Source organism: Pristis pectinata, chromosome 29 (assembly GCF_009764475.1).
Source record: "Pristis pectinata isolate sPriPec2 chromosome 29, sPriPec2.1.pri, whole genome shotgun sequence".
In the NCBI taxonomy this organism is placed as follows: domain Eukaryota; kingdom Metazoa; phylum Chordata; class Chondrichthyes; order Rhinopristiformes; family Pristidae; genus Pristis; species Pristis pectinata.
In genome coordinates this window covers 3,892,551-3,919,332 of record NC_067433.1, presented here as the reverse complement: position 1 = coordinate 3,919,332, position 26,782 = coordinate 3,892,551, and the positions used below count along the sequence as shown (strand labels likewise).

The window sequence follows — 26,782 nt, the reverse complement described above, 5'->3', positions numbered from 1 at the left end:
AGCTAACGTTTGAAGTCGAATATCTGAATCTACCTGATTTTTTAAAAAACTTTTTTTTTAAGTTGAGTAAACTCTTCATCTATTCGTGGATGGTAACATAGTTATTCCTTTACAGAGCTCTTCCCTCCTCATGTTTAGAACTAATCCCGGATTTTTTTCTATTTTCCCCATTTGGAAGTTATTGATCTCCTGCAAAAGGCTGTAGACGCTCAGTTGATTGAAATTTGCAGAATTGTGATCAATTTTGGTTTTAGAGGAAAATACAGAAGAGATATTGGGGTATAAATCAGTTATAATCCAACTAAATGGTAGACAAGATCGGCAATTGACTGGTTAATTCTTGCTCTAGAGCTTTCATCAGAACAACGGATATAATTTTATGTAAATAGGGTTGGAGTGGTGGAAATGTTTCTATTTTTTAAATGTGCACTAAATTATAGTTACGCTCAAGAAATAAATGCAATTTGTTTTTAAATGCACAACACGTGATACAGTCCTTGCGTGGTCCTCAATCTTGGACTTCTGCTTTGCACTCATTTACGCCTCCTAGTTAGTCGCATTTCCTTGATCGTGATCAATGCTTGTGAAGTTGGGTGGGTTGGTAGATTCGGTAATTATAATGCAAGCACATTCCCCGTATGGGTAAACCAGGTTAACTGAGATATCGTCGCCTTTGTGCGTGAGGGATGCAGGATATGGCAGACTTCCCAATTGTTTTTCCCCAGCGAAGAAGCACGGTAGGGTTGTGTCTTTGTGGGAAGCAGGAGTGCTGAATGGTTGCAAACCCTCAGCTGCCTTGACTTTGGAGGCTCAGCCATATTTCCCTCGCCGAAATCATGCAGCGCCACTGGCCTTGCATTTCTTAGTGTAAAATAAAATGTCCCAGTGGCTGTGATACGGAAGGATGCCGCAGCGACTGTTTCAAATGTTATTCGAGTATTCCTCCATTTACAATAAAATGTTCAAATGGGCTCTCCTTCAGATTTAAAGAACATTTCAAAATACTTGAGCAGGTGTGTAAACATTAAGTAAATGTTTTACCATTAATATTGCAATAGTCTTCTCACTGCTACAATTCAGCTGCAGTTACAACCGGCCACTGCACTTGGGCTGACTTCCATTGAAAGGGAGAGTGGCTCCCTTGCATTCTGGGAAATGTAGTACCAGTGCAACGCCGCCGCCGGGTCAGACTACGGGAGGACTACATCTCCCACAATGCGCCGAGGGCGGGGGTTACCCCAGGTGACCGCGGGCAGCCAATTGGCGCTGGCGTTACAGCGCAGCGCTGAGCGGTTTTTGTAAGGCGAAATGGCGGCGCGTCTGACGGGAGCCCGGCTTTGACCGGGCGTCTACATCAAAGAAAAGAGAAGAAAACTGTCTCCAGAGTAAGGTAAGCGCGTTTTGTTTTAATGTCATCATTGGCGGGAATTAATTTTGAGATAGCGGCTGGCCTCCTCCAAGTGACACATCACCGCCACGAAGGCTGATCTTGCTGCTTTTAACGCTGGTCGTCCTCTGGTGCACACTAACGTTCCGGGGGCGCGGTCTGGCGACCTGATTGACAGCTGGAATTACCAATCAGATTCTACCATTCCGGGTTAGCGCTTTGTTTGGACCAATAGGAATTGGAAGCAAGGACGGACCCACGGCATGTCAATCAACTGGCGGTGGTAAATAGCCTGCTCTTGGCAGGAGTTGTACTTCCCAGATCTTAGCCGTTAAGATGTCCTGGTTAAGTTGATCCAACTCCAGGAATTAAATACAATGAGACAATGATGCAGCAGATTTTAACATCCTTCCCCCTGTTGTAAAGGGTTCTGAGGTCTCGTCGTGTCTTTGTATCTGACTGTGATGGTTTGTGTCACTGGGAACCCAGCATCCCTTTCCTCCCTTAACTGGTTTCATCATCCGGTCATTTAACTTCGTGCATTACGAGGGACCTTGTGCAAATTGATCAGCATGTTGCTTACCATTATTGGGTGCATTTTTTTTCAAAAAGTACTGGATGGCTACACTTTTTAGATGGTTTCAACATCGTGAAGGGTCATGTGAAAACAGCTTTTTTTCTGAATAGTATTACAAGCATTTCTGGTGTAATCGTTTAATGTAACTTAAGTTACTGGCGATATTTCACATTGCTGATGCATTGTCAGAATCAGAATTATTATCATTGAGTTATATGACGTGAAATTTGTTAAAATAATTGTAATTGCAGAGTTTAGATAATATATGTAAATTTAATATTTATTTATACTAGATAAACTTGCAGTTTAAAAATAGCACAATTTGCATGGTTTTTAACTTTTTAAAGATTGGAAATGTGAAAGACAAAACTTTTGATTTCCTGTGACATCACAAATGGACAACAAGATGCAGTTATTTTAGGTGAAAGATGGGAGGAAGTAAAAGAAGAAGTGTATTTACATAGCACCTTTCAGGACCAATCAGGATACCACAGCTCACGTTTCAGTCAATAATCAGCCCAGTAATCTGCACTTGAAAGAAAATCTGATTTTAAAAATGACACAGAGCAAGAGAGGGAGAAATAAGGACGTGATCAAAAAATTTTATGTAGCAACTTAAAAAAAGAAATACAAAGGCAAGGGGGTTTAGGGAGGGAACTTGAGTTTAGGTCCTATATAACTGAAAGCATGGGTGGCAATGCAGAGTGCAGGATGTAAAAGGCTAGAACTAGAGGACACAAAGATCTCGAATGGAATTATAAACATAAAGGGCAATTCAGAGATTTGTGAGTGGAACTAAGAATTTACAAACTGTGGCAAAGTTGGGTTAACAGAGCGATGAAAGGATTATTATAATAAATGGAAATTGAAGCTATAAGATTGTCCTGCACAAATTATTATTAGATCAAGGAATTACAAAATTCTTGAAAGGCTTGACTGGCCAGATGCAGGCAGTATGTTTCCTCTGAATGAGCAGTCTAGGGCCATGGGGTACAAAGTCTAAGTTGAGTTTATGCACAAGTACATGTATACCCAGGTGCAATGAAAAACTTACTTGCAGCAACATCATGGGCACATGGCCTCAGTTACATAACATATACACAACATTCACAAGAATAGTTTGAGAATAACGGATAAGCCATTTAGGACTGAGCGAAGGGAATATTTCTTCATTCAGAGGGTGGTGAAACTTTGAATTTTTTAATCCCAAATGGCTATTGGAAGCGTTAATTGCATCATTCAAAACAGAACTAGATTTCTGGGCATTAAGGGATCTGAAGGATATAAGGAAAATTGCAATGGGGTGGTAAAGAACAGCCATGAACTTGTGGAATCATGGAGCAGACCCAAAAGGCTTTATTGGCCAATTTCTGCTTCCTGTGTTTAAACATATAGAACATAGTACAGCACAGAGCAGGCCCTTCGGCCCACAATGTTGTGCTGACATAGCTATTCCCTCCTACCTACAGAATGCCCATATCCCTCTATTTTCCTCTCATTCATGTGCTCATCCAAGTCCCTCTTAAAAGCCCCCAATGATTTTGCCTCCTCCACCCTATCAGGCAACGCATTCCAGGCATCCACCACTCTCTCAGTAAAAAATGTACCTCTCACGTCTGTTCTGAACCTACCCCCTCTCACCTTAAATACATGCCCTCTGGTATTGGATCTTTCAATAATGGGAAAAAGATATTGCTTGTCCACCCTATCTATGCCCCTCATAATTTTATACACTTCCAACAGATCACCCCTCAGCCTCTACCGCTCCAGAGAAAAGAGCCCAAGTTTGTCCAGCCTCTCCTGATAGCATATGAATGCTTACATGAATGTTAACATGAATGCTTCAGTAGAGTGGCTATTGAGTCAGACATTAGATCATCCTTTAGAAGAGATTTGGATAAGTATTTTAAATAAAAAATATGTAAAGTATGAAGATAGCTGGGAAAGGTGTGCAGAATACAAAGGCAATGTAATTCAACATCTTAAAAGCAGAACATGTCGGAAATGCAGAGCGTGGCAGGTAGCATCCACGGAGAGACAGTTAACAATTCAGATCAATGACATTTTTTGTGGAAAGATACAAACTTAAGAGGTTTGGATTAGATGAATGTGTGAAATAAAAGAAAGAGTTGATATATTGGCAGATACAAGAGATTCTGCAGATGCTGGAATCGGGAGCAACACACACAAAATACTGGAGGAACTCAGCCGGTCAGGCAGCATTTATGGAGAGAAATAACCAGTTGATGTTTGGGTCAAGACCCTTCATGAGGACTGGAAAGGAAGAGGGCAGAAGCCAGAATGAAAAGGTAGGGGGAGGGGGAGGAGCACAACCTGGCAGGTGATAGGCGAGTCCAGGTGAGGGGAGAAGGTAGGTGGGTGGGTGGATGAAAGGGAATGATGCAAGAAGCTGAGAGGTGATGGGTGGAAGAGGCAAAGGCTGAAGAAGAAGGAATCTGGTAGGAGTGGACATTCTTGTTGGGGCCAAACTGGGAGGCCTAGAAATGGAGCCTTAAAGTCATGTGGCACAAAATGGCGGCAGAGACAAGTGCCCTTGAAGAAACTTTGCAATAGAGCAGCAAAACGGAGACATGTTGCTTCGAGGTATGCCTACCCTGAATAAGTTTTCCTCCTCTCTTAGGGAGTTCTGTGAGACCCTCCTTCCCACTCTGCTCCCCCTCTGGGATTTCTGCTGCTCTCCAGCTCTTCGACCATGTGCTCACCCAGGCTCGCTCCCACAGCCACGTGTCCTTCCTGGGCACTTGTCTCCGCTGCCATCTTGTGCCACATGGCTTCCAGCTCCGTGTCCTCTCCTACTAGATTCCTCCTTCTTCAGTCCTTTGCCTCTTCCACCTATCACCCCTCAGCTTCATGCATCACTCCCTTTCATACCCCCTCCCCCACCCACCTACCTACCTTCCCCCCCCTCACCTGTACTCGCCTATCACCTGCCAGCCTGTTCTCCTCCCCTTCCCTCAACCTTTTTATTCTGCTTCTGCCCTCTTCCTTTCCAGTCATGATGAAGGGTCTCAACCTGAAACATCGGCTGTTTATTTCCCTCCATAGATGCTGCCTGACCTGCTGAGTTCCTCCAGCATTTTGTGTGATATATTGGCAGTTTGCAATGAAAAAATTAGAAGAGTTTAAGAGGCCAGAGGGAGAGAACCAGATACAGTATACTTGAATTTCTAAAGACTAGGCTGAATCATGCAGAGTCTAAGATTTCATTTAAATATTTGGTATAAGATTTTATATAAATATTAACTCTTTCTCTCTGTCCACAGTCACATGAGCTGCTGAATATTCCCTAGCATTCTGTGTTAATATATGGCATCAAAAGTTTAGTCGAAGTGTTAGGTTTTAAGTAGTGATTTAAAGAGGACAGAGAAGTAGATAGTAGAGTTTTTTGGAAAGGAATTTCAATATTTAGAGTCTAGGCTTGACCACCAGTTATCCAGAGATGAAAACTGGAGGAACACTAAAATATTCCAGGGCCATATGGCTGAGATAGGTTGCAGAGATAGGAAAAGTCACATTGTGGAGTTTTAGCTTCTATCCAGCAATTTCCTGCCAGATTTGAAACTACAGCAATACCTTCCAACAATCTTTGGAGAAAAAAAATTGTGTTTTACTGTTACCGTAGAGTCGTACAGCATGGGAACAGACCTATCAACCCACCGAGTCTACACCAACCATCAAGTACCCATTTTACTTTCCCAACATTCCCATCAATTTCCCTCAAATTCTATCTCGCACCCACATACTCAGGGTAATTTGTAGTGGCCAATTAACCTACAAACCTGTGTGTCTTTGGGATGTGGGAGGAAACCCACACAGTCACAGAGAGAATGTGAAAACTCCACACAGACAGGACCCTCGGCAGAGGTGTGAGACAGCAGCTCTACTGGTTGCACTGGAGCACATTCAAAGATCGTCCATATTTTGTGTGAAGTTCACTGCAGACCTAAATCATCATTTTACTTAATCATTGGAAAATGGAAGTCAAATTTTCTCACAGCATAATTGTTCTTTACATCGTTTCCTGTTGGCTATGATGGAGGTAAAGCATCTAGTGAATAAATAATTTTGCTATCCAAATTTAATGTAAAAAGATATATTAACATTATTTAAAATTGATTGTAGAGTTATATGTCAAAATTTTTTGAGGAAAGGCTTTCAGTTGCATTGCCTGTTCTTGTAAACACTTGAACACTTTTGAGCATATTTTCATATATATCGCAGTAAGATCACCCTTCATTCTTCTAAACGTCAAAGAATATAGATCTAATTCCTTCAGCCGCTTGTGATAGCGTTTTTCAGAGAGACCACTTGAACCCAGGTTCATGGAAAGTTTATGGCATAAGATGAGGCCATTCATCTTTGTGAGAGAGTTGCCCAGTGTCATCTTGCTTTTTAGTAACTGGATTGTAGCCTGTAATCCGTGGTTCTTCAATTATACATCCAAATACTTTAAATGCCATGAAGGTTTCTGCCTCTTCCACACTTTAAGGCAGTAAGTTCCAGACCTCCACCACCCTGTGTGAAACCATTTTTTCTCATCCCCTTTCTAATCTTTCTAACAATTTAAATTTATGAGAAAGCATAAAAAAAAATTCCAGATGAGGGAAATATGAAGTGAGAACAGAAAATGCTGTGAATACTCAGCAGGCCAGGTGGTGGAGACAACAGCAGAGCCAACACTCCAGATCAATGGGCCCCTCTTGCCCAATCATGAGAGGTCATTGACCTGAAGCACCAACCCCACCCTCCCACAGGAGCTGCCTAACCCATTGAGCACTTCCTGCATTCTTTTGTTTTACACCAGATCTGGTGATTAAGGGACCTTCAGCAGCCTTTACCTAGTTGATGCCAGTCTGTGTCATCCACCTTGCGTTGGACTGCACCCAATCACAGACATTCCCTTTGTTCACTCCATCCCTCCCCTTTCTCTGCAATTTTAAACGTAATTGCTTTCTCAATTTTCCCAGAAGTCAGGTCATCAACCCGAAACATTGACTTTCTTTCTCCCTTTCACAGATGCTGTCTTTACCTTAAGTTTGAATCTTCTGGATTTTGCCTATTGCTGAGTCCTTCCTAGTTATTCTATCAAGACCCCTCAAAGTTCATACATATCATTTTAGTCTCCTCTGTTTTGTAGGAAACAACCCAAACCCTTCCAGTCTTTTAGGTAAAGTCTTTCAGTCCTGAGAACATCCCTTCATTCTTTCCTGTGCAATCACATCTTTCCTAGTGGCCTGACGTACACAAACTGTATAATTTTGCATGCGATTCTCAGATTACCTTCTCCTCAATCTCATCATACCGTATGTTTTTTTTAAAACTACGTTATCGACGTCGTGGTATCTGGTAGCTACCTAGGTATTTCTTGTTGTCCATGGAGGCAGGTTTTCCTGTTTATCTCTGTGTTTCAGTATAATTATATTCTAAGCCCTTACTTTTTTTTGCCAAATTTAAACCCTCTGCTCTCTTGTAGGGTACCAACAATACTAGCCCTATAAGCAATGGAGCAACACCCGGACAGAATGAAAACTCCAGCTTTTCTAGCTGACTTGGGCAAACCCACTCTACGGGGCATTAAGAAGTGTCCAAAGTGTGGCACATTCAATGGTACTCGTGGGTTGAGCTGCAAGAATAAAAGTTGTGGCGCTGTCTTCAGGGATGGAGCTCGAAAGCAACAACCCAGCATTGATGCAGTTCGCATAGTCACTGGATCTTCTTCACAGGTGTACTCAGTGAGACTTCGGGACCGAGGACCTGACTATAGAGGCTTTGTGGAACTGGGCACCACTGAGGCAATTCAGACAGTGGATGGGACCATCATTACCCATATAACTGGCCGATGCTTGGTCCCCACTTGTTTCAAAGTGTCTTCTCAAGGAGGTGCTGAGAATCAATGTCAGCATATTAAGCTTGCTGTGGAGTGTCACATGGAAGCCACTCCACATACCCTTAAGAGCTCTGTGCTGAACTCTCTTCAAGTGACCACTGAAACAAAGCAGGCCATCTGGACCTTAGCGACTGAGTCGAGTGGGCCCCTGGTGCAGCGGATCACTAAAACCATCATGGTGGTGAAGTGCAAAGCTAGCCCGAAGCACAGTTTAGGATTTTTGCACGTTTCCTTCCACGAGAAGACTAGGACTAAAGGTGTTATGGAACATAAATTCTACTGTTCATGCCAGGCCTTCAAAGCCAGTAAATCGAGCACCAGCAAAGAGGAGACACCTAAACATTGCATCCACTTCTATGCATGTGTTTGTGCTTTTGCTAGCGATGAGAAGTTAGGGCAAGAATTCTCTTATTTCATCAACTTTGATTCCGCAGGTAGGTACAGAAATTCTGGTAAATGTAAATAAAACTGCATTAAATACTGAATTTCCAAATAACATTGCAATGACTCGAAGTTCCACTCAATCCTCCTCCCTTCATCTAACCCCATCTTCATAGATGTATATTCCTTTCTTCATCTTGTACCTATTTACCTGTTTCTTTTAATCATCTATGCGTTTTGCTTCCAACACTCCTTGTGGTTGAATGTTTCACCTTCCATCCATTTTTTGTGGATTAAAGAAGTTTCCCCTTAATTCACCATTGGATTTATGAATATTAATTTTGAGATGCTGACCTAATATCGGTCATGATTTTTTAAAACTAGGGCTTCAGCCAAATTCTGAGCGGCGACTGCTGGCAATTTACCCCCAGGACTACACAGCTCAGGCTGCAGCCAATGCCATTTCAAAAGCAAAAAAGAGGAAAAAGGACGATGTAATGGGTAAGCTCTCAATGAATGTTTTACCACTTTACATTTTTGCCTGGGCATTGTCACTGCCAACAAGGTGATGTTGCTAATGTTGGGAGCACGTAGACTATTTAATACTCCATTGTCAGTAATGGTTTGGATTCCTCCTCTCTGCCCTAACACTGTGCCTTGGTTCTGTCCTGATGTGGAGTTTAAACGCTGCCTTGCTGCATACTGTACAAGTTTGGCATTTTATTCTATTTCCCAAAGCAACCAATTTCACTGCTCTACTATTAGCAGCTAGGTATTTGGCTGCCTTGGTGCTAAGGTCTGGAATCCCCTCAAGTGCTCTGCCTCTCTTCCTTTCCCTGCCTTTTAGTATGTTTGTTAAATCTAGCTCTTTAACCAAGCTTTTGTTCACAGTCCTAGTATTTCCTTATGTGGCTTGGTGTCAAATTTTACTAGGTTAAAACCTTTGTACAATACATTGGGACATCTTATTATGTTAAAGGCATTAGTTAAGTGCAGATTGTCCTTAATAAGGGAGGTGTTACGGACTCAGTGAAAGTCCCTTTAAGATAGAGAGTGTGTGTGTATGTGTGTGTGGGGCGTGCTTACGTCAATAGAAGATAAAGGACGTAATGACGTTGTTGAAGAAGAAGAAGAAGAAGAAAGAGAGAGAGAAGGGAGAGAGACACCAGCCTGCTAGTTTTCTCTATCGATGGATGAGAAACAATAACTGTGTCTGCCACTGAAATCCATGTATGGAAAAGTTGGAAGTAATCCGGTGGAGTTCACTTTGTTGCTGACCTGGAGAAGGAAACGGGTATTTGTGTGTGGACGGCCACGATTCGGATGCTTTTCGGGGTGAGGAAGTCACTACCGAGTAAACACTGAAGTGTCGTTTGGGTTCCATTGTGGAACACTTGGATTTCGTATTTACTCTCTCTATGTTTCTCTACGTCTACGTCTTATCTTCAGACAACGGTGGTTGTTGAAGAAGCCCTTGCTCATGTTTCACCTTATGGCTTGCGGAACTGAACTTTAAGAACCATTCCGGAACTGGGAGTTTTGGACTTTGCCACACACACACACACGACGAGTTTAGTTTTGGGGTTAACGTTCGAGGTTTAACATTTTTGAATTCTAACATACTAACATTTTTACTTTTATTTTACGTATTATCATAAGTAGTGATTAATAAAATAGTTTTTAACACTGAATCAGGCTCAGTGTGTTTCTTTTGTTGCTGGTTCGTGACAAAATTGGGGGCTCATCCGGGATCCAATCCAAAGATTAACGAGTGTCGTCTGGGATCGTTCCTCAGATTGACGAGATTTGTTCGGGATTCAATCCAAAGGTTTTTGAGGGAGGTCTGATAAATTCTTTTTAATTGGCTTGTGTGTGTGGAAACCAGCAGCAATGGATATTAAGGCATTTTTGGAGTCACCAACCCAAAAGGGATTGGAGGTGGCAAAAAGGATGATTTGATAAAGATTGCTACAAGGCTAAACCTTACAGAAATAAAGCAGTCTATGAGAAAGGCAGATATTCAGAGACTGATAGCTGGCCATTATGTGGAAAAGAAGGTGTTTGAGAAGGAAGTGTTAAAACAGTTTCCTGGCAGTGAAATAGCAATTTCTGAGGCACAGGTGCAGCTGGCAAAGATAGAGGCTGAACGAGAGCAAAATAAATTAGAAGCTGAACGAGAGCAAAGGAGATTAGAGGCTGAACGAGAGCAAACCCAGTTAAAGATAGAGGCCGAACGAGAGCAAACCCAGTTAAAATTAGAGGCCGAACAAAAGATAACTCAGATGAAGATAGAGGCTGATCTAGCAATGAAGCAGATGGAATTGAAGAGGATGGAGCTGGATAGCGAGGAGAAAAAGAGGCAGCATGAGTTAAAAATGAAGCGTAAGAGTTTGGAATCTGGTTCTGATGATGGTTTTTCAGCCAGCAGGGAGGTTCGATTAGTCCCTCCTTTTGAGGAAGATCAGGTTGATCAGTATTTCCAACATTTTGAAAAGGTTGCTGTGAGTTCAAACTGGCCAAAGAAAGGATGGGCTCTTATGTTACAGAGTGTAATTAAAGGTAAAGCTCAAAAAGCTTATTCTGCTTTGTCTGTTGAGGATGCAGCTGATTATACCAAGGTAAAACAAGCTATATTGAAGGCCTATGAATTGGTACCTGAAGCTTATAGACAAAAATTCAGAGACTTGAGGAAATCTGCAGATCAGACTTATATGGAATTTGCCAATGGAAAGAGAATATGTTTTGAACGATGGTACATAGCTAAAAATGTAGATGGGGATTTTGATAAATTGAAAGAATTGATACTAGTGGAAGACTTTAAAAGATGTGTTCCAGCTGAATTAACAACATATTTAAATGAAAAGGCAGTGGAAACTTTACAAGAAACTGCTAGGTTGGCAGATGATTATGCTTTAACCCATAAACCCAAATGGGGACAACCTAAAACCTTTCAAAAGAATTACAAGGACAATCCAGGTAAACCGGAGATTAAATTGGGAGGTAATCAAAAAGGAAAGGATGAAAAGAAGCCAGGGCTGGAGAAACCCGTTGAGCGTACTTGTTATTACTGTAAGAAACCTGGCCATGTGATATCTAATTGTGCCCTTTTGAAGAAAAGGAAGGAAGCTGTGCCTAATGCTTGCTTTCAGGCAATTAAAAATCAAAAAGGTTTAGGAGATGCTGTTAAAGATCAGTCCTTGCAAGAGGGAAAAGCGGAAAAGTTGGAGGAGGTGAGAAAGGAATTCCGTTCTTGTGTATCAGAGGGTTTTGTTTCACTGAATGATGAGTCACCCCAGGTGCCAGTGAAAATTCTTAGAGATACTGGGGCTTGCCAATCTCTCTTGCTGGACAGTGTTTTAAATTTTGGTGAAGAAAGTGACACTGGTGAGGTAAATCTAGTGCGAGGCGTTACAGATGACACCATATCTGTCCCTTTACACAGGGTGATTTTAAAGTCAAAGTTCGTAGAAGGACCAGTCGAGATAGGGATAAGACCTAGGTTGCCAGTGGAAGCAGTTTCTTTGTTATTGGGAAATGACCTTGCAGATGGAGAAATTGTTCCTGTGGTACGGTTAACAACCAAACCAAGGATTGATGAGTCTGAGAATGATCCAGATGTTTACCCATCATGTGCGGTGACTCGAGCTAGAGCTAAAGAATTAGCCAAGACAGACAGTCCGGTGCAGTCTGATGTGGTTCCTTGTGACAGTCCTAAACAGGAAGAAAATTATGATGCCTTATCTGAGACTTTTCTGTCTTCACTGGAGGATCAACATCCTTATAGTGAGCCTGAATTTAAAGAATTGTCTTTGTCGAGGAAGGATTTTATGGTGGAACAGACAAAGGACCCTGAGTTGACAGAATTGAAAGAAAAAGCACTCTCATGTGAGGAGATTGAAAAAGTGCCAAGTGGATATTATGACAAAAATGGAGTGTTAATGAGGAAATGGAGACCTCCTCATGTTCCTGTTACTGAGGAATGGGAAGTTATTCATCAGGTTGTTGTTCCAAAAGTTTATAGGGATGAAATTTTAAACCTGGCCCATAGTATGCCTTTGGGTGGTCATTTTGGGGTGAATAAAACTGTAGGGAAGATCTTGAAACAATTCTTTTGGCCTGGTTTGAGAAAAGATGTGGTGATGTTTTGTTGAACCTGTCACACATGTCAGATGGTAGGTAAACCAAATCAAAAACCCCCTGTGGCTCCTTTGAAGCCAATTCCTGTTTTTGGTGAACCATTTTCGAAGGTGATTGTGGACTGTGTTGGCCCATTACCAAAGTCTAAGACTGGAAATCAGTATTTGTTAACCATCATGTGTGCCACTTCTAGATTTCCAGAGGCAATACCCCTTAGAAATATTAAGGCCAAGATGGTGTCAAAGGCTCTTTTAAAATTTTTTACCTTGTTTGGTTTGCCAAAAGAAATCCAATCTGATCAAGGTAGTAATTTTATGTCAAATTTTTTTCAACAACTAGTTTATGAGCTGGGAGCAAAGCAGATTGTATCATCTGCATATCACCCAGAATCTCAAGGAGCTCTGGAGAGATTTCATTCTACTCTCAAAAATATGCTGAAGACTTATTGCTTTGAAAACACAAAGGATTGGGACGAAGGTATTCATTTACTTTTGTTTGCCGTTAGAGAATCAATCCAGGAGTCAATAGGATTTAGTCCGTTTGAGCTTGTATTTGGACATAGGGTGAGAGGACCTTTGGAGTTGTTAAGAGAGCAATGGGTTAATGAAGAAGTGCACTTGAGTCTGTTGGACTATGTCCAAAAATTTAAAACTCGGTTGGAGAGAGTCTGCCAGCTAGCGAGAGAGAATTTGAAAACCAGCCAGATAAGAATGAAGACATATTTTGATAGACGTGCTCGGCCTAGGACATTCGCAGTGGGGCAAAAGGTGTTGGTATTTTTCCCTAGCCAAAATAATCCCTTGCAATCTCGTTTTTCTGGACCCTATGTTATTGAATCTCGAGTGACTGATTTAACATATATAATCAAAACACCAGATAGACACAAGAAAACACAACTCTGTCATGTAAACATGTTAAAACCTTATTATGAGAGGGATTCAGTTGTGGCCTTGGTGGATGATGTAAAGGTTGTTTCTAGAATGCCTGATGTTGATGTTGAGGAAGGCCCATTTAGACCAAATATTGTTCCATCAAAACTAAAAAACCAAAATATCCTGGAGAACCTTGAAACGAAGTTAGACCATTTACAAGTTTCACAAAAACAACAGATGAGAGAATTAATTTTAAAATTTAAAAATCTGTTCCCAGATGTTCCAAACAGAACATCGATAATTACCCATGATGTTGATGTTGGGGATGCAAAACCAATCAAACAACACCCATATCGAATGAATGTGGAAAAAAGTAAACTTGTTGATCAGGAGATCAAATACATGTTGGAAAATGATATTATTAGACATTCTACTTCAAACTGGAGTTCGCCCTGTGTTATTGTGCCTAAACCTGATGGAACTGTTAGATTTTGCACAGATTACAGGAAAGTGAATGCTGTAACGAAGTCAGATGCTTACCCTATTCCTAGGGTGGATGATTGCATAGATAGAGTGGGAAAGGCAAAATGTCTTACAAAGATTGACCTATTAAAAGGGTACTGGTGTGTTCCATTAACAGATAGAGGAAGGGAGATTTCAGCCTTTGTAACCCCTTCTGGATTGTATGAATACAATGTTTTGCCATTTGGAATGAAAAATGCTCCGGCAACATTTCAAAGAATGAATAATTCAGTGATTCATGGGTTGAAACATACAGAGGCCTACATTGACGACTTAGTGACTGGGAATGATACTTGGGAAGATCACATCTCTGCATTAGAAAGGTTGTTTGAAAGACTTTCCAAGGCTAACCTTACAGTTAACTTGGCTAAAAGTGAATTTGGCCATGCCACTGTGACGTATCTTGGTTATGTTGTAGGTCAAGGCAAGCAAGCTCCTGTTCAGGCAAAAGTTCAAGCAATATCTGAGTTCCCTATTCCCACAGGTACGAGGACTGTTAGAAGATTTTTGGGAATGGTTGGATATTATCGAAAATTTTGTAAAAATTTTACTGATATTGCTGTTCCCCTAACTAATCTTCTGAAGAAGGGAGTAAAGTTTGTTTGGACAGATTCTTGTCAAGAAGCATTTGAGAAGCTGAAAGCCATTTTATGCTACCATCCTGTGCTCAAAACACCTGACTTTGAAAAGCCATTTTCATTAGCAGTAGATGCCAGTGATGAAGCTGCAGGAGCTGTGTTGTTGCAGAAGGGTGACCTTGATGATATTGACCATCCTGTAGCTTACTTTTCAAAGAAATTTAATGAGCATCAAAAGAATTATTCCACCATAGAGAAAGAATTACTGTCGCTTGTTTTAGCCTTGCAATATTTCAGTATATATGTTTGCACCGCTCAGAAACCATTGACTGTATATACAGATCATAACCCATTGGTGTTTCTGAGCCGAGTCAAAAACAAGAACAGAAGGCTGTTAAACTGGAGTTTAATTTTGCAAGAGTTTGATCTCATGATAACTCACATTAAAGGCTAAGATAATGTGATTGTTGATTGTCTTTCCCGATGTTAAATGGGAAACATGTATCTGTACTAATCTGATAGTCTGTAGTTGTGTAGAATGATAATTATTAACATTACTAACTGTATGCGCGGTTAAATTTTTCTTGGGAAAAATTTTTTTTAGGTGGGAGGTGTTATGGACTCAGTGAAAGTCCCTTTAAGATAGAGAGTGTGTGTGTATGTGTGTGTGGGGCGTGCTTACGTCAATAGAAGATAAAGGACGTAATGACATTGTTGAAGAAGAGAGAGAGAGAGAGAGAGAGAAGGGAGAGAGACACCAGCCTGCTAGTTTTCTCTATCGATGGATGAGAAACAATAACTGTGTCTGCCACTGAAATCCATGTATGGAAAAGTTGGAAGTAATCCGGTGGAGTTCACTTTGTTGCTGACCTGGAGAAGGAAACAGGTATTTATGTGTGGACGACCACGATTCAGATGCTTTTCGGGGTGAGGAAGTCACTACCGAGTAAACACTGAAGTGTCGTTTGGGTTCCATTGTGGAACACTTGGATTTCGTATTTACTCTCTCTATGTTTCTCTACGTCTACGTCTTATCTTCAGACAACGGTGGTTGTTGAAGAAGCCCTTGCTCATGTTTCACCTTATGGCTTGCGGATCTGAACTTTAAGAACCATTCCGGAACTGGGAGTTTTGGACTTTGCCACACACACACACACGACGAGTTTAGTTTTGGGGTTAATGTTCGAGGTTTAACATTTTTGAATTCTAACATACTAACATTTTTACTTTTATTTTACGTATTATCATAAGTAGTGATTAATAAAATAGTTTTTAACACTGAATCAGGCTCAGTGTGTTTCTTTTGTTGCTGGTTCGTGACAGAGGGTACCCATCAGGAAAAATATTGACACTCAAAATCTTTTCGGACTTTGTTGTTCAGCCACTGGACTCACACCTATGGAACAACCAAGTCAAACAATAAACTGACATAGCCACACCTACAGATCATTCCTTTCAATCAGTGACTCAGTCTCCTGTATTATGATCCTGATTTAGAACATAGAACAGTACAGTATGGGCCCTTCGGCCCACGATGTTGTGCCAACCTACTCCCTGATCAATCTAACTCTTCCCTCCTGCACAGCCCATAACCCTCCATTTTTCTTACTTCCATGTACCTATTTAAGAGTATTTTAAATGTCCCTGTTGTATCAGCCTCCACCACCACCCCTGGCAGTGCGTTCCAGGCACCCATCACTCTCTGTAAAAAAGCTACATCTGACATCTTCCCCAAACCTTCCTCCTCTAACCTTAAACTAATATCCTCTAGTATTGGCCATTGCTGCCCTGGGGAAAGGGTGCTGGCTGTCCACTCTGTCTATGCCACTTATAATCTAATACACCTCTATCAAGTTGCCTTTCATCTTCTGTCGCTCCAAAGAGAAAAGCCCTAGCTCGCTCAACCTTTCCTCATAAGACAGGTTCTCTAATTCAGGCAGCATCCTGGTAAATCTCCTCTGCACCCTCTCTAAAGCTTCCACATCCTTCCTATAATGAGGTGACCAGAACTGAACATAATATTCTAAGTGTGGTCTAACCAGAGCTTTATAGAGCTGCAACATTACCTTGCGGCTCTTGAACTCAATGATTATGGATATTTTTTAGTATTCAGCAGTTTGGTGTGGTGGAATGCCAAAACATTGTGCTGTTACAAAGCAAGTTCTTGGCCCAGCTCCATTATTGATAGCTTCTCACTTCCCATCATTAGAGTAGATTATAGTGTGCTTTCCAACAGTGTGAAAGATTTCCACAGTAATAGTGGCTCATGTCTGGAGTAAAGGCATCAGCTACCCAACATGTAAATATTTTTGTCTTTGGTGCAGTGGCTCATTTGGACTGTAGAGTGACCTTTTTTCATCTTTCAGCTGCAAGTCAGCCCATTGATGAATCACAAGTGATCCTATCATTTCAAGATTGGCTTGCTAGCGTCACTGAACGGATCAATCAAACTATGCATTACCAATTCGATGGTGAGCAATATACTTTTACAAAGTTTATAGCTGCATTAAAGGACCTTTCATTATAAAATTGTCCTTTAATTGTTGGTGATAATAATAAAGTTATTGATGATATTATGACTTAGTCTGGCTTTGCAACAATGTAATCTAATACTGCAATGTTTATTAGAAGAAATTGTCTGATATTTTCAAGTCCATTGTAGCAGAATGTTGATCATGATATGTATTGAGGTAGCAGAGCCTTTAATTACTGTAATCTGTAGCTCAGGAAGAAAAACCTTGTGCGTGTTCCCATAATAAATATTGGGAGCACATTCAGAGTACTAAAATAGAGGACATAAAGTTCATCATATTTGCTAAAAAGGTATTAGGGCACTTGGGGAATTTTATCTTCAGCAAACATCCTATCAATAGCAACCACTTGCATTTCAATAGCAACCTCCACAATGTTAATAAACAAAATCTGATATGGTTTACTGAAAACTCTTTGTAGTAACACCATCTTTCCAAGCTGTACAAAATTATGCGTGTGTTGGGTTTCACATGTACTTGTCATCAGCTCCAGCTGGAGTTGCTGATGGATGTGTTTTAAAAGATTTCTGCAGAGAGCCTCTACAAACAGACACAATGTTTTTAATCTCTTATTTTTTTGTTCTTTTGGGTTGTTTGCAGCAGTAATTACTACTTACTCCAGGAGCTCTCTCTCAAGATGCTTCCTCTTTGACCAAACTGTTGCTCATTTGTGCTAATGTGCCCTCCTTTGGCTTGGTATCTAAGGATATTTTCCTGTCTCATTACATTCCAAAATATTACCCATTAAAGGTAACTATAAATGCAAGTTGTTGTTGTTTGAGGTGCTGCATAGCTGAAAGCTGTAGTTCTTGCTATTAAGGGTGTAATTTCAATGCAGGCTGTTGTTAATGCAGGCAAACCTGAGCCACTGGTGTTCCACGTCCCTCAGGCCTTCTTTGATGCTCTGCAGCAGAGAATTTCCATGGGCAGTAAAAAGAAACGCCTTCCCAACTCCACCACAGGTAACACAAATTACTCAACCATGCAGGCATTGGATTGCACCAGACCCCAGGACAAATGTGTCTTGGTTAAAGTATGTGGGGAGGAAGTACATCAAGAGTAGGTCAAATGGGATTTGGTAATGCAGCAGGTTACACAAGGTGCAGAAAACTCTGATAATCCAACCCTAGTGAGTTAAAAAAGAGCAGAGGAGAGAAAACCTGGTGAGTTTCAGCTTATTTGCTTCCGCTCATTCCTGACCCCCAGTGTTCACAATCCCAACCCAAGCAGCATACCTGGCCAAGCTACCGGTAACATATGGTGGACCTCGCAAGTATGCAGATCCACAGGATAGCAGGCCTGAGGGTAATGAGGATGTAGCGTACTAACAAGTGAGCCAGATGCCGAACCGTTGAGGTTTTCAATCAATCAGATAGTGGATTATCAGAGTTTTACTGTGCCTCTGGGACACTGGTTCCAGATTCATTCCAGGGAAATGAGCTGAATGTTATCCTTCTCCGGAATTGGGCAAAATGAGTTTGGAGCAGTCAAACTGGATTTTCATTTGGTGAGATTGAAACAGAAGATAAACAATAAATCCCAATAATAACCCCTGCTTGCAATGGAGAGGGGAGGTTTGTGAAGTAAACATCTCCTGAAAGACTTTGCTTATTTGAATTTGTGTAGACTGGTGGCTTCTTTTAAATCTGTGACTCACCATGAGGTGAGGTTGGATTGCTGGGTCAGGAAAAAGCAGCAGAAATTAACTGTCTTTCTTTCCTTTTATCGCATCTAATCTCACTGCAGGTTTTGTTCGGAAGGATGCATTACCTCTGGGAACATTCTCCAAGTACACCTGGCAGATCACAAATATCCTTCAGATCAAACAGATATTTGATACCCCTGAGGTAGATATTACAGCTCTTAAAAGGGGCTCTGAAAGGTTGATGGAGTGGTGGAGGGGGGAATTGAAAGAAAGATGGTTGAAAATGGATTGTGCTAACAATAGTCCCACTGACCAAAGATGAGCCTTGATCTGAGGAGAAAATGTTGGTCCTTGAATTTTGAGGAGATATGAAGGTAAATCCTATGTAGTTCAATTACTTATGGTATAACTGATGTCATGGTTTCTATATTGGTTCATGGAATCATACCACATAGAAGAGGTCATTTGGCCCATCTTGATCTGTGCAGATTCTTTGAAAGCAAAGATCTTTCCCTGTAGTTCTGCAGGTCTTTTTTTAAGTATTTATCCAATTCACTTTTGAAGCCATTGGATTTCTGATAGTGCATTCCATATCATAACAACTGCCTGTGTTAAACAAAAATAAAAAAATCTCCTCTTGTCCCTTCTGGTTCCTTTGCCAATTTTAAAAAAAAATTTGTGTCTTCTGGTTAATAACCTATTATCAATAAAATACGCTTTCTCCACATGTGATCACCTCTGTAAACAAGCTCCTTTAGTCTCTTCACATAACTTAATTCCTCATCTTTTCTTCCAAGGAACAAAGGACTTTAGATAATACAATGCAGTCAATGACGTACTTTTGGAGTGCAGGTACTATTGTAGGAAATGTAATGGCCAAAACATATACAGCAAACTCCATGAAAAGCAATGTGACAACAATCAAACAGTCAATTTTGATGGTTGAAGGGTAATTATTGTCAGGGCACAGAGAACTAACTCTCTTACCATTTTACGTTCAATAGAGAGAGCAGCATCTAACATCTCATCTGTATTTCTGACAGTGCGGCAGCCGTCAGTATTGGTCTGGAGTTTCAGGCTCGGTTTTTGTAGTCAAGTCTCTAGAATAAAACTTGAATCAGAAACCTCTGACCCAGAACCAAGTGTGGTAAATGTGATGGGCTGAAGGGCCTGCTTCTGTGTTGTCTGAGAGTGTTGCCCTCTGAACAGCTCACAATGTATCAGTCCAGTAAATCTCTGCACTCTCTCTTGGGTGCTTTCACATTTGGTTGTCCAATATCTTAATCGAATGTTCCAGTAAATGGTATATCATAATAAATGTACAGATATCTCAGCAGTGGTGTTGAAATTCTGTCTGTTTATTTTAGTGACCAAAGGCCTATTGCACTACAAGGTGCTCTGGTTCCATGGTCCTTATTGGTGGTAGAGGTTGTGGGTTTGGGAAATACTGTCAGAGTATATTAGTTATTGCAGTGTTTTTTCTAAATGGCGACACTACAATGGTGTTCAGTGCTTGGGTGAATGAATGAATGTTAATGTGGTCCCTCATAAAACTGTGGCTATTTCTTAGATATGGATCAAAGCTCACTAGCAATAACCAGATAGTGGCCAGCTTGTTTTCCTTAGCAGTCAGTGCTCCCTTTCAGAAGGAGATATTTAAGTAGATCTGATTGCTTAACCACTGAAGAAAACATGTCTGGGAGCCAAATGACACAGCATTGCAACTAGCAATAAAAACAGGAAACACTGTATTTATTCAGGATAGGCTGTGGAGAAACAAATAAGGTTAATATTTCAGGTTGATGACTTCATCAGAACCAGTCTATTTTTATCATTAGCATTAAGCATTTATGAAGAGGAGAGAGAAAATGCGTATTTAGATTATTCAGTGGTGAAAACCTGATATGGATGATTATTGCTAGCAAAATGCATAAAACATTGCAATACAGAGTTAGGCAAATAATAAATAAGCAAGTCATCCACTCAGTAAGTTTGAGAGAGATATTTTAGACTGCTAACATTGTATCAATCTCAGTAATGTTGTGTATGGCAGAAAATGGCTCTTGGGATTGATTAAAAACTCTTTTGACCTAAACAAGATCACCTGTTCTGTCTCTCAGATGCCACTGGAGGTTACCCGGAGTTTTATCGAAAACCGTGATGGCACCTATGAGTTGTTCAAATGTCCGAAGGTTCAGGTAGAAAGTATTGCCGAGGCCTACAGTCGAGTGGAAAAGCAGCCAACAATTCGGCCACTGGAACTTAAGACCTTCCTGAGAGTAGGTGAGTATATCTGGTAAAGTGACTGATGAAATTACTTTCATTTTTAATATGAGGGTGAATATTGATGCTGGCACTGTCCTTTAGTTCCTGAACTGGCTGTAATTTTGACTATTGGTCAATTTTTGGTATTTTGTCAAATATCTTTGGAGAGTCTATTTGCATATGTCAACTAGACTTTCCTGTCAATCCTCAAAGTAACTCCATCAAAGAGCAAGATCATCAGAAGTTCTCAATCTGAGTTTTATGTGAAATTTTGCATTCATCTTAAAGCCAACAAAAGCAGAACTGCAATCAGGCAACATTACTGGCACAAAGGAGAATCCCTCTAATAACAATGTAGTGATGGCCAGAGCATTTATTATATTGATATTTTTAAATGGGTAAGTATAAGCCAGGATTCTTAGGTATCACTACAATAATCTTGGGATCTTTTGTATTCACCACAAGGAAGAGATGGGGTCTTGGTTTATAGATAGGGTATCTCTGTTGGAGGAACACTTTCAGAATTGCACTATAGTTTCAAGCTAGATTTCAGTGCTCAAGTGTCTGGAATGGGAGCTGAGGCCATTACTTTCTGACTCAATGGTGCGGCTCATATTTGAATTTAGATAGTTCACGACCTCACTTCCGACTCGCATTACGAACAGTTCTCGGGAACCCTGTTGTAACCTAGGGAGGACCTATTCAAAGGGATATAGACCAATCCAAGAGAGAAATATTCAACTGAAGAAGGGCCAATTTCAATGGGCTAAGATCTGGCCTGCGTAAAATGGAGTCAATAATAACAACTGAAAATGCTGGAGGTCCTCAACTTGTGTGGAAAGTGAAACAAAGTTGATATCTCAAGTATAGACCTTTCATGGAATTAAAGCTTAGGAGGCAAAACTGCAACTGAATCATGGAAGATCTTTAAGGTGGAGATATTTCAGCTGCAGTTTAGGTACATTGCCGTCAGGGAGAAGGCTAGGGAAGTTAAAACCAGTGGTTCCCTAGATTACCAAAAAGATAGAGAGTAAATAGAGCAGAAAAAATGGCAAATTTTAGCTCTAAAAGCAAAACAAAAATGGATACTCCAAATCTAAAATAAAGCCACAAAATTGCTAGCAGTATTCAGCAGGTCGATCAGCATTGGTGTAGAGAGAAAGTTAACTTTCAGGTTGATGACTCTTCTGATGAAAGGTCATCAACCTGAAACAGCACTTTTTCTCCCTCCACAGATGCTGCTTGACGTGCTGAGTATTTTTCAGCATTCCAGAATCAGAATTATTATCACTGACTTGTATGTCGTGAAATTTGTTGTTTTGTGGCAGCAGTACAGTGCAAAGACATAAAATTACTATAAATTACTAAATTCTGCAAAAAAAAAATAACGAAGTAGTGTTCATGGACTGTTTTGTGTTCTTATTGTAGTACATGAAAGATGCCTGGTTGTTTACACAAGTAAGAACCAGGCTGATTACAAAAAGCTCAAAAGGGGAATAAAAGAGGAAATAAGGAAGGCAAAGGGTGGGTAAAACTGGCAGTAAACATAATAGGGGATCTAAAAATATTTTATAGACAAGAGAACAGAAAATCAGTGTAAGAAGGAAAATGAGGGTGTAATCTTCTGATGGAGGCAGAGAGCATGGCTGAGGTACCAAATAAGTAAATTCCATCAATCTTTACCCAGTACAATGATTCTGCTGGAGTCTTAGGAAACTCTGTTGAGCTTCTGGACAGATGGATAATTGATAAATAGGAGATGCCAGAAATGTGTTGAGATTAGCTTCAGAATGCAAATTAAAACTTCAACCTTCTTGATCAACTGAGACTGTAACTAACTAAACCAGGCTGGCACATTATAAGTACTGGGTATGATATGCACACCACGAATTATTTGAAAGCTTTTCAGCTGATGTACTTCCTGGGATAAAACATTTGGTTCAACTCAGTCATACATGAGTAGCAGATCTCTGGTAAAATTTAAAGCTATTTTAATTGATGCCTTTTGTGAAATTCATTGTGGAATTTTTATTCTCATCCAGGGAACATGTCCCCCGACCAGAAAGAACCCACTCCTTTTATAATTGAATGGATTCCAGATATTCTGCCAAGATCAAAGATTGGAGAAATGAGAATTAAGTTTGAGTATGGTCACCACCGGAATGGACATATTGAATATAGAGAGCAGCAACCCTCTCCAGAACAGACTCTTGAACTAAGTCCCTCCCTAGCCACTATCAATATTCACTAAAATCTGGGCTTCATGTGGTCTTCACTTCTACCACCTGTGCAGGTAGGGGTAAAAATGAAAGTCCAGTGCAGCATTCGAACAGGACACAAAAGGAACTCTGCAAGGTCAGCTTGAAACTTAAAGGAGTGTGGTTCAAACTGCACAAATTTGGAACCTCTGGACAGTCAACTTGTAGACTGAGTTAAGCTGCTTGACATGTTTAACCCTATGCAATTTCAGCCCAAAGTGGTCATCAATTTAGATTATGAAAACACATCACAGTATTTAAAAGGTTTATCGTGTGAGCATTTGAATTTGATTTTCCCATTGTTTGGGAGACTGTCAACAACATGCACAGATTAAGGAGAACGTCTAAATGTGCTAATCATTTTAAAGTGGGAACATGTTCTCTATTCTTGGCTTATTTTTTCTAAGGACAAAATTGGCTTGTGGCTTATATACTTGTAACAAAGATCCAAAGAAATGTATACCTCACCTCATAAAATTAAGGAATTTGTTATTTAAGTTTGTTACATTTGCCACACAGGCAGTTTGCAAGGATACTGACAGGATTGCAAGAGCATATGGCTGAGCAGGGACAATCACTCCCCAGCTACTCACTGCACCGGCAGCCATTTGACACCCCTAAAGTTGGAGTTTGGCAGAATCATTGCTGTCAGTGAAGATGGAGAACACTTTCTAAAATGTAAAATAAAAGCTGAACATGCTGGAAATACTCAGCAGGTCAGGCAGCATCTATGAGAAGAGAACCTCAGTTACCTCTCCACAGATCTGCCTAATCAGAGAGAAACTTTGACCTGCTAATTATTTCCATCATTTTTCACCTTTTAGTTCATTCCAAATTTTTTGCTTTGCTTTAAGGCTTTCTAAAATGTTACTGTCAGAACAGTAAAGTCAAGAATTTTCAACTTTACAGTAATTTTTTTAAAAGCTAAATCCTTTGTATTATCTCCTGTCAGTGGTCTGCTTGTTGCATACAATATGTGTGAACAGGAGACAGTGGGAACTGAATGATTCTGTGTTTATATGGCTGGGTCCTTGGAACACATCAGAATGCTTCACAATTAATTATTTTTGAAGTGCAGCTACTATTCAACAGAAAATAAATTAGCAAGTTTCACTAATTGCAAATGAAACTAATGGCATTTTGTTTGTGGTAATGATTAAAGATTGTTGACCATGACATTCTACTGCCTTTTGAATCTTGATGCAGAATCTAGTACATTCACTTGAATAGCACCTGTGGTCTCTTTTCAATATCTCAATTTCAACTGTGTAGCACTACCCTCCCACACTGCATTACACTACAACTATGATCATCTGATTAGCTACCAGAGTGGAGATCAAACCTGGAACCTTTTAACTCAGAGGTGTTAGTTAAAAGGAAATGGTAAATGGTACATTTATGCTTGCATTTTTATATAGTATCTTTCACAAACTCAGGACATCTGAAAGTGCTTTTTAGCCAATTAAGTATTTTTAAAGTTTAAACACCTTAGAATTGAATGGCATTGTGGCAACAATTTTGTGAATAGCAAGGACACACAAATGCCAATGAGGTATTGACCAGATAATCTTAGTTTAGTCACGTTGGTTAGGGGATTAAAAATTGGCCAAGACAACAGCAGAACAACCATGCTACTCAAAATAGTGCCATGGAATTATTTACAATCACCTTTTAATAATTTAGCCAAAAGACCGTCTCTGACATTGCAGCACTTCCTCAACACTGCACTGAAATGTCGGCCTAAATTATGCGCTCAAGTAAACCTGAACTCCCTATCTCCACCCCTGGTTTAGTGAGAACATTATCACTACCCAAACCTGAGCACTTTCTGGAGTGTAGCAGATACTGTACTGCAGTCAGTTGTATCAAAGAAGACCCTACATTGATAATATCAATGTAAAACTTTTTTTTAAGAAGATATCTTACAACTATATGGAGTCTAAGTGTTTAAATTCCTGAGTATTTGGTTCCTTTGTCCCATCTTTCAGACCACAGGGAGACCAAGCAGGGTTAACTGTGACAGCACCAATTTGTCAGGATCGCTTCAAATTTCCAAGTTTCTAATGGATTATGTTATGCTGTAATTCAAGAAAACGCGGATGTACAGAGTGGTTTATTCCTGCCTGGCGATTTTGGAAAATAACAGGGTTTTGTGGAAAGCGCTCGGGAATAACTTCTGCCTAGATAATGGAGTTGTATTTTGGTCGTCCTTCATTGTGCCCTCAGTAAAATATTATATGGGCTTTGCATTCTGCAAGATTTGCAGTTTGCCAAGTATTTTTACTTTTTTTTTGTTAACTGGAAAGAAATACTATTAAGTGTATCCTTGAGTGATTAGAGCAAGCTAACTCCTGTTCACGGTGAGATGGTCACTGTTCAAGATAAGCCTAGATTATTATATGGAATTCCTGTCTCTGTCTTCTTATGATCTGTTAGGTGCGATTCCACAGCACAAAATACCCCTCAACTGGTCAAAGGGAAAATCCTCCCAGTGTCTGAAATTTCAAGGAAATGGCTTGTTTTTGCTAGTGGCGTGTCACTGATGAGACTTTTGTAAAATAAAGGGCTCAAAGGGTTAAAAATTCAGGACTAGAGCCGTGGAAAGCTTAAACAGTGCTGAAAAAGATGGTGTACAGAAGTAAGGGTATGGACACACAATATCAGGATAACAGGATGTGCAAAGAATGAATAACAAGTCCTTGTTTGGCAAGAACTTGTCAGCAAGCAGTTGCAGATGTCCTCGTAGCTGAGAATAACAAGTAGTACAAATTAAGGAGTAACTGCCATAGACATTGTAGACCGCCACGGAATGTGAACACTCCCATCTCTCACGTACTCGAACTGTATAAATCTATTAGCTAATCAATGTACAGACAGACTCCCTTAGACTCTGACCAGCTGTAGCCAACAGTGAGTCGGGGTAACAACGAAGTTCTCTATCTCTGCAGAGAAATAAAGAAGCTTGGTCCTGAAAATGTTTCTGAGTGATGATCTCAGTTTATAGTAATTAAGAATTTGGCGATAACATCACTGCAGCTCCAAAACATTAGTTGGAATTCCTCAGGGAGACACCCTTCCTCAATCAACTCCTGCTCTTAATAATGATTCCCTGCCCACGCCCCTTCCCCCCTTTTTGTTATAAAGTCAGGAACATGGCTATTTGTGAATGACTGCACAGCATTCAGTTCCATTCCTGGCAATGCTGATAAAGGAGCCCATGTCAAGCTACAGTGGGTAGGCAACATTCAGGCTTGATCTGATGATAATTACATTCCATAAATGCCAATTAATAACCTCAGGCAAGAAAAGCCCAACCATCTCTTGATTTTCCATGGCACCACTTTCACTGAATGTCCCATTTTTAATGTTGGGGGGAGTGATAACCATTGAACAGAACATAGAAGAATAGAGCACAGGAACAGGCCCTTTGCCCCCGCCCCCCTAAACGTCGACTGTTTATTTCCCCCATCATGGATGCTGCCTGACCTGCTGAGCTCCTCCAGCACTTTTTGTGTAGTGCCTTCACAGTATGTACTGGATTGTACTCTACATCACTTTATTGTCCTATACAGGACTCAGCAGGAGTATGACAGAATTCTCACCTTAAAGGGCTGTGCGGTGACATTTCAACCTCAGCAGCATGTAGGACAGAGAGCAGTGTCACCACTTGCCACTTCTTAGGAATATGCTGTGGTTGCTGTAAGTAGAATGAGCTGTAGAA

The 26,782-nt window shown here is 40.5% G+C and overlaps 1 protein-coding gene across 2 annotated transcripts; it reads left to right on the top strand.

Annotated features, from left to right (window-relative positions):
* The first annotated feature begins 1,262 nt into the window (after window positions 1-1,262).
* On the top strand, window positions 1,263-24,238 carry c29h2orf42 (chromosome 29 C2orf42 homolog). Of its 2 annotated transcripts, XM_052040770.1 has the most exons (8): window positions 1,263-1,390; window positions 7,459-8,306; window positions 8,638-8,754; window positions 16,729-16,833; window positions 17,748-17,855; window positions 18,640-18,740; window positions 20,659-20,821; window positions 22,846-24,238. In XM_052040770.1, exons 2-8 carry the CDS (start codon window positions 7,487-7,489, stop codon window positions 23,052-23,054), a joined length of 1,623 nt encoding a protein of 540 aa, XP_051896730.1. In that variant the 5' UTR covers window positions 1,263-1,390; window positions 7,459-7,486; the 3' UTR covers window positions 23,055-24,238. The 2 variants fall into 2 exon arrangements, with proteins under 2 accessions (XP_051896730.1, XP_051896731.1); XM_052040771.1 differs by lacking the exon at window positions 17,748-17,855 and having other exon boundaries at window positions 1,284-1,390; window positions 22,846-24,203.
* Window positions 24,239-26,782: the final 2,544 nt, after the last annotated feature.

Excerpts from the sequence above, each read along its gene's own strand:
- c29h2orf42 (XM_052040770.1), top strand. The coding sequence starts at position 7,487 with ATGGAGCAACACCCGGACAGAATGAAAACTCCAGCTTTTCTAGCTGAC. Across the intron at positions 17,856-18,639 it reads CCTTCCCAACTCCACCACAG|GTTTTGTTCGGAAGGATGCA; the intron begins GTAACACAAATT and ends ATCTCACTGCAG. Across the intron at positions 18,741-20,658 it reads AGATATTTGATACCCCTGAG|ATGCCACTGGAGGTTACCCG; the intron begins GTAGATATTACA and ends TCTGTCTCTCAG.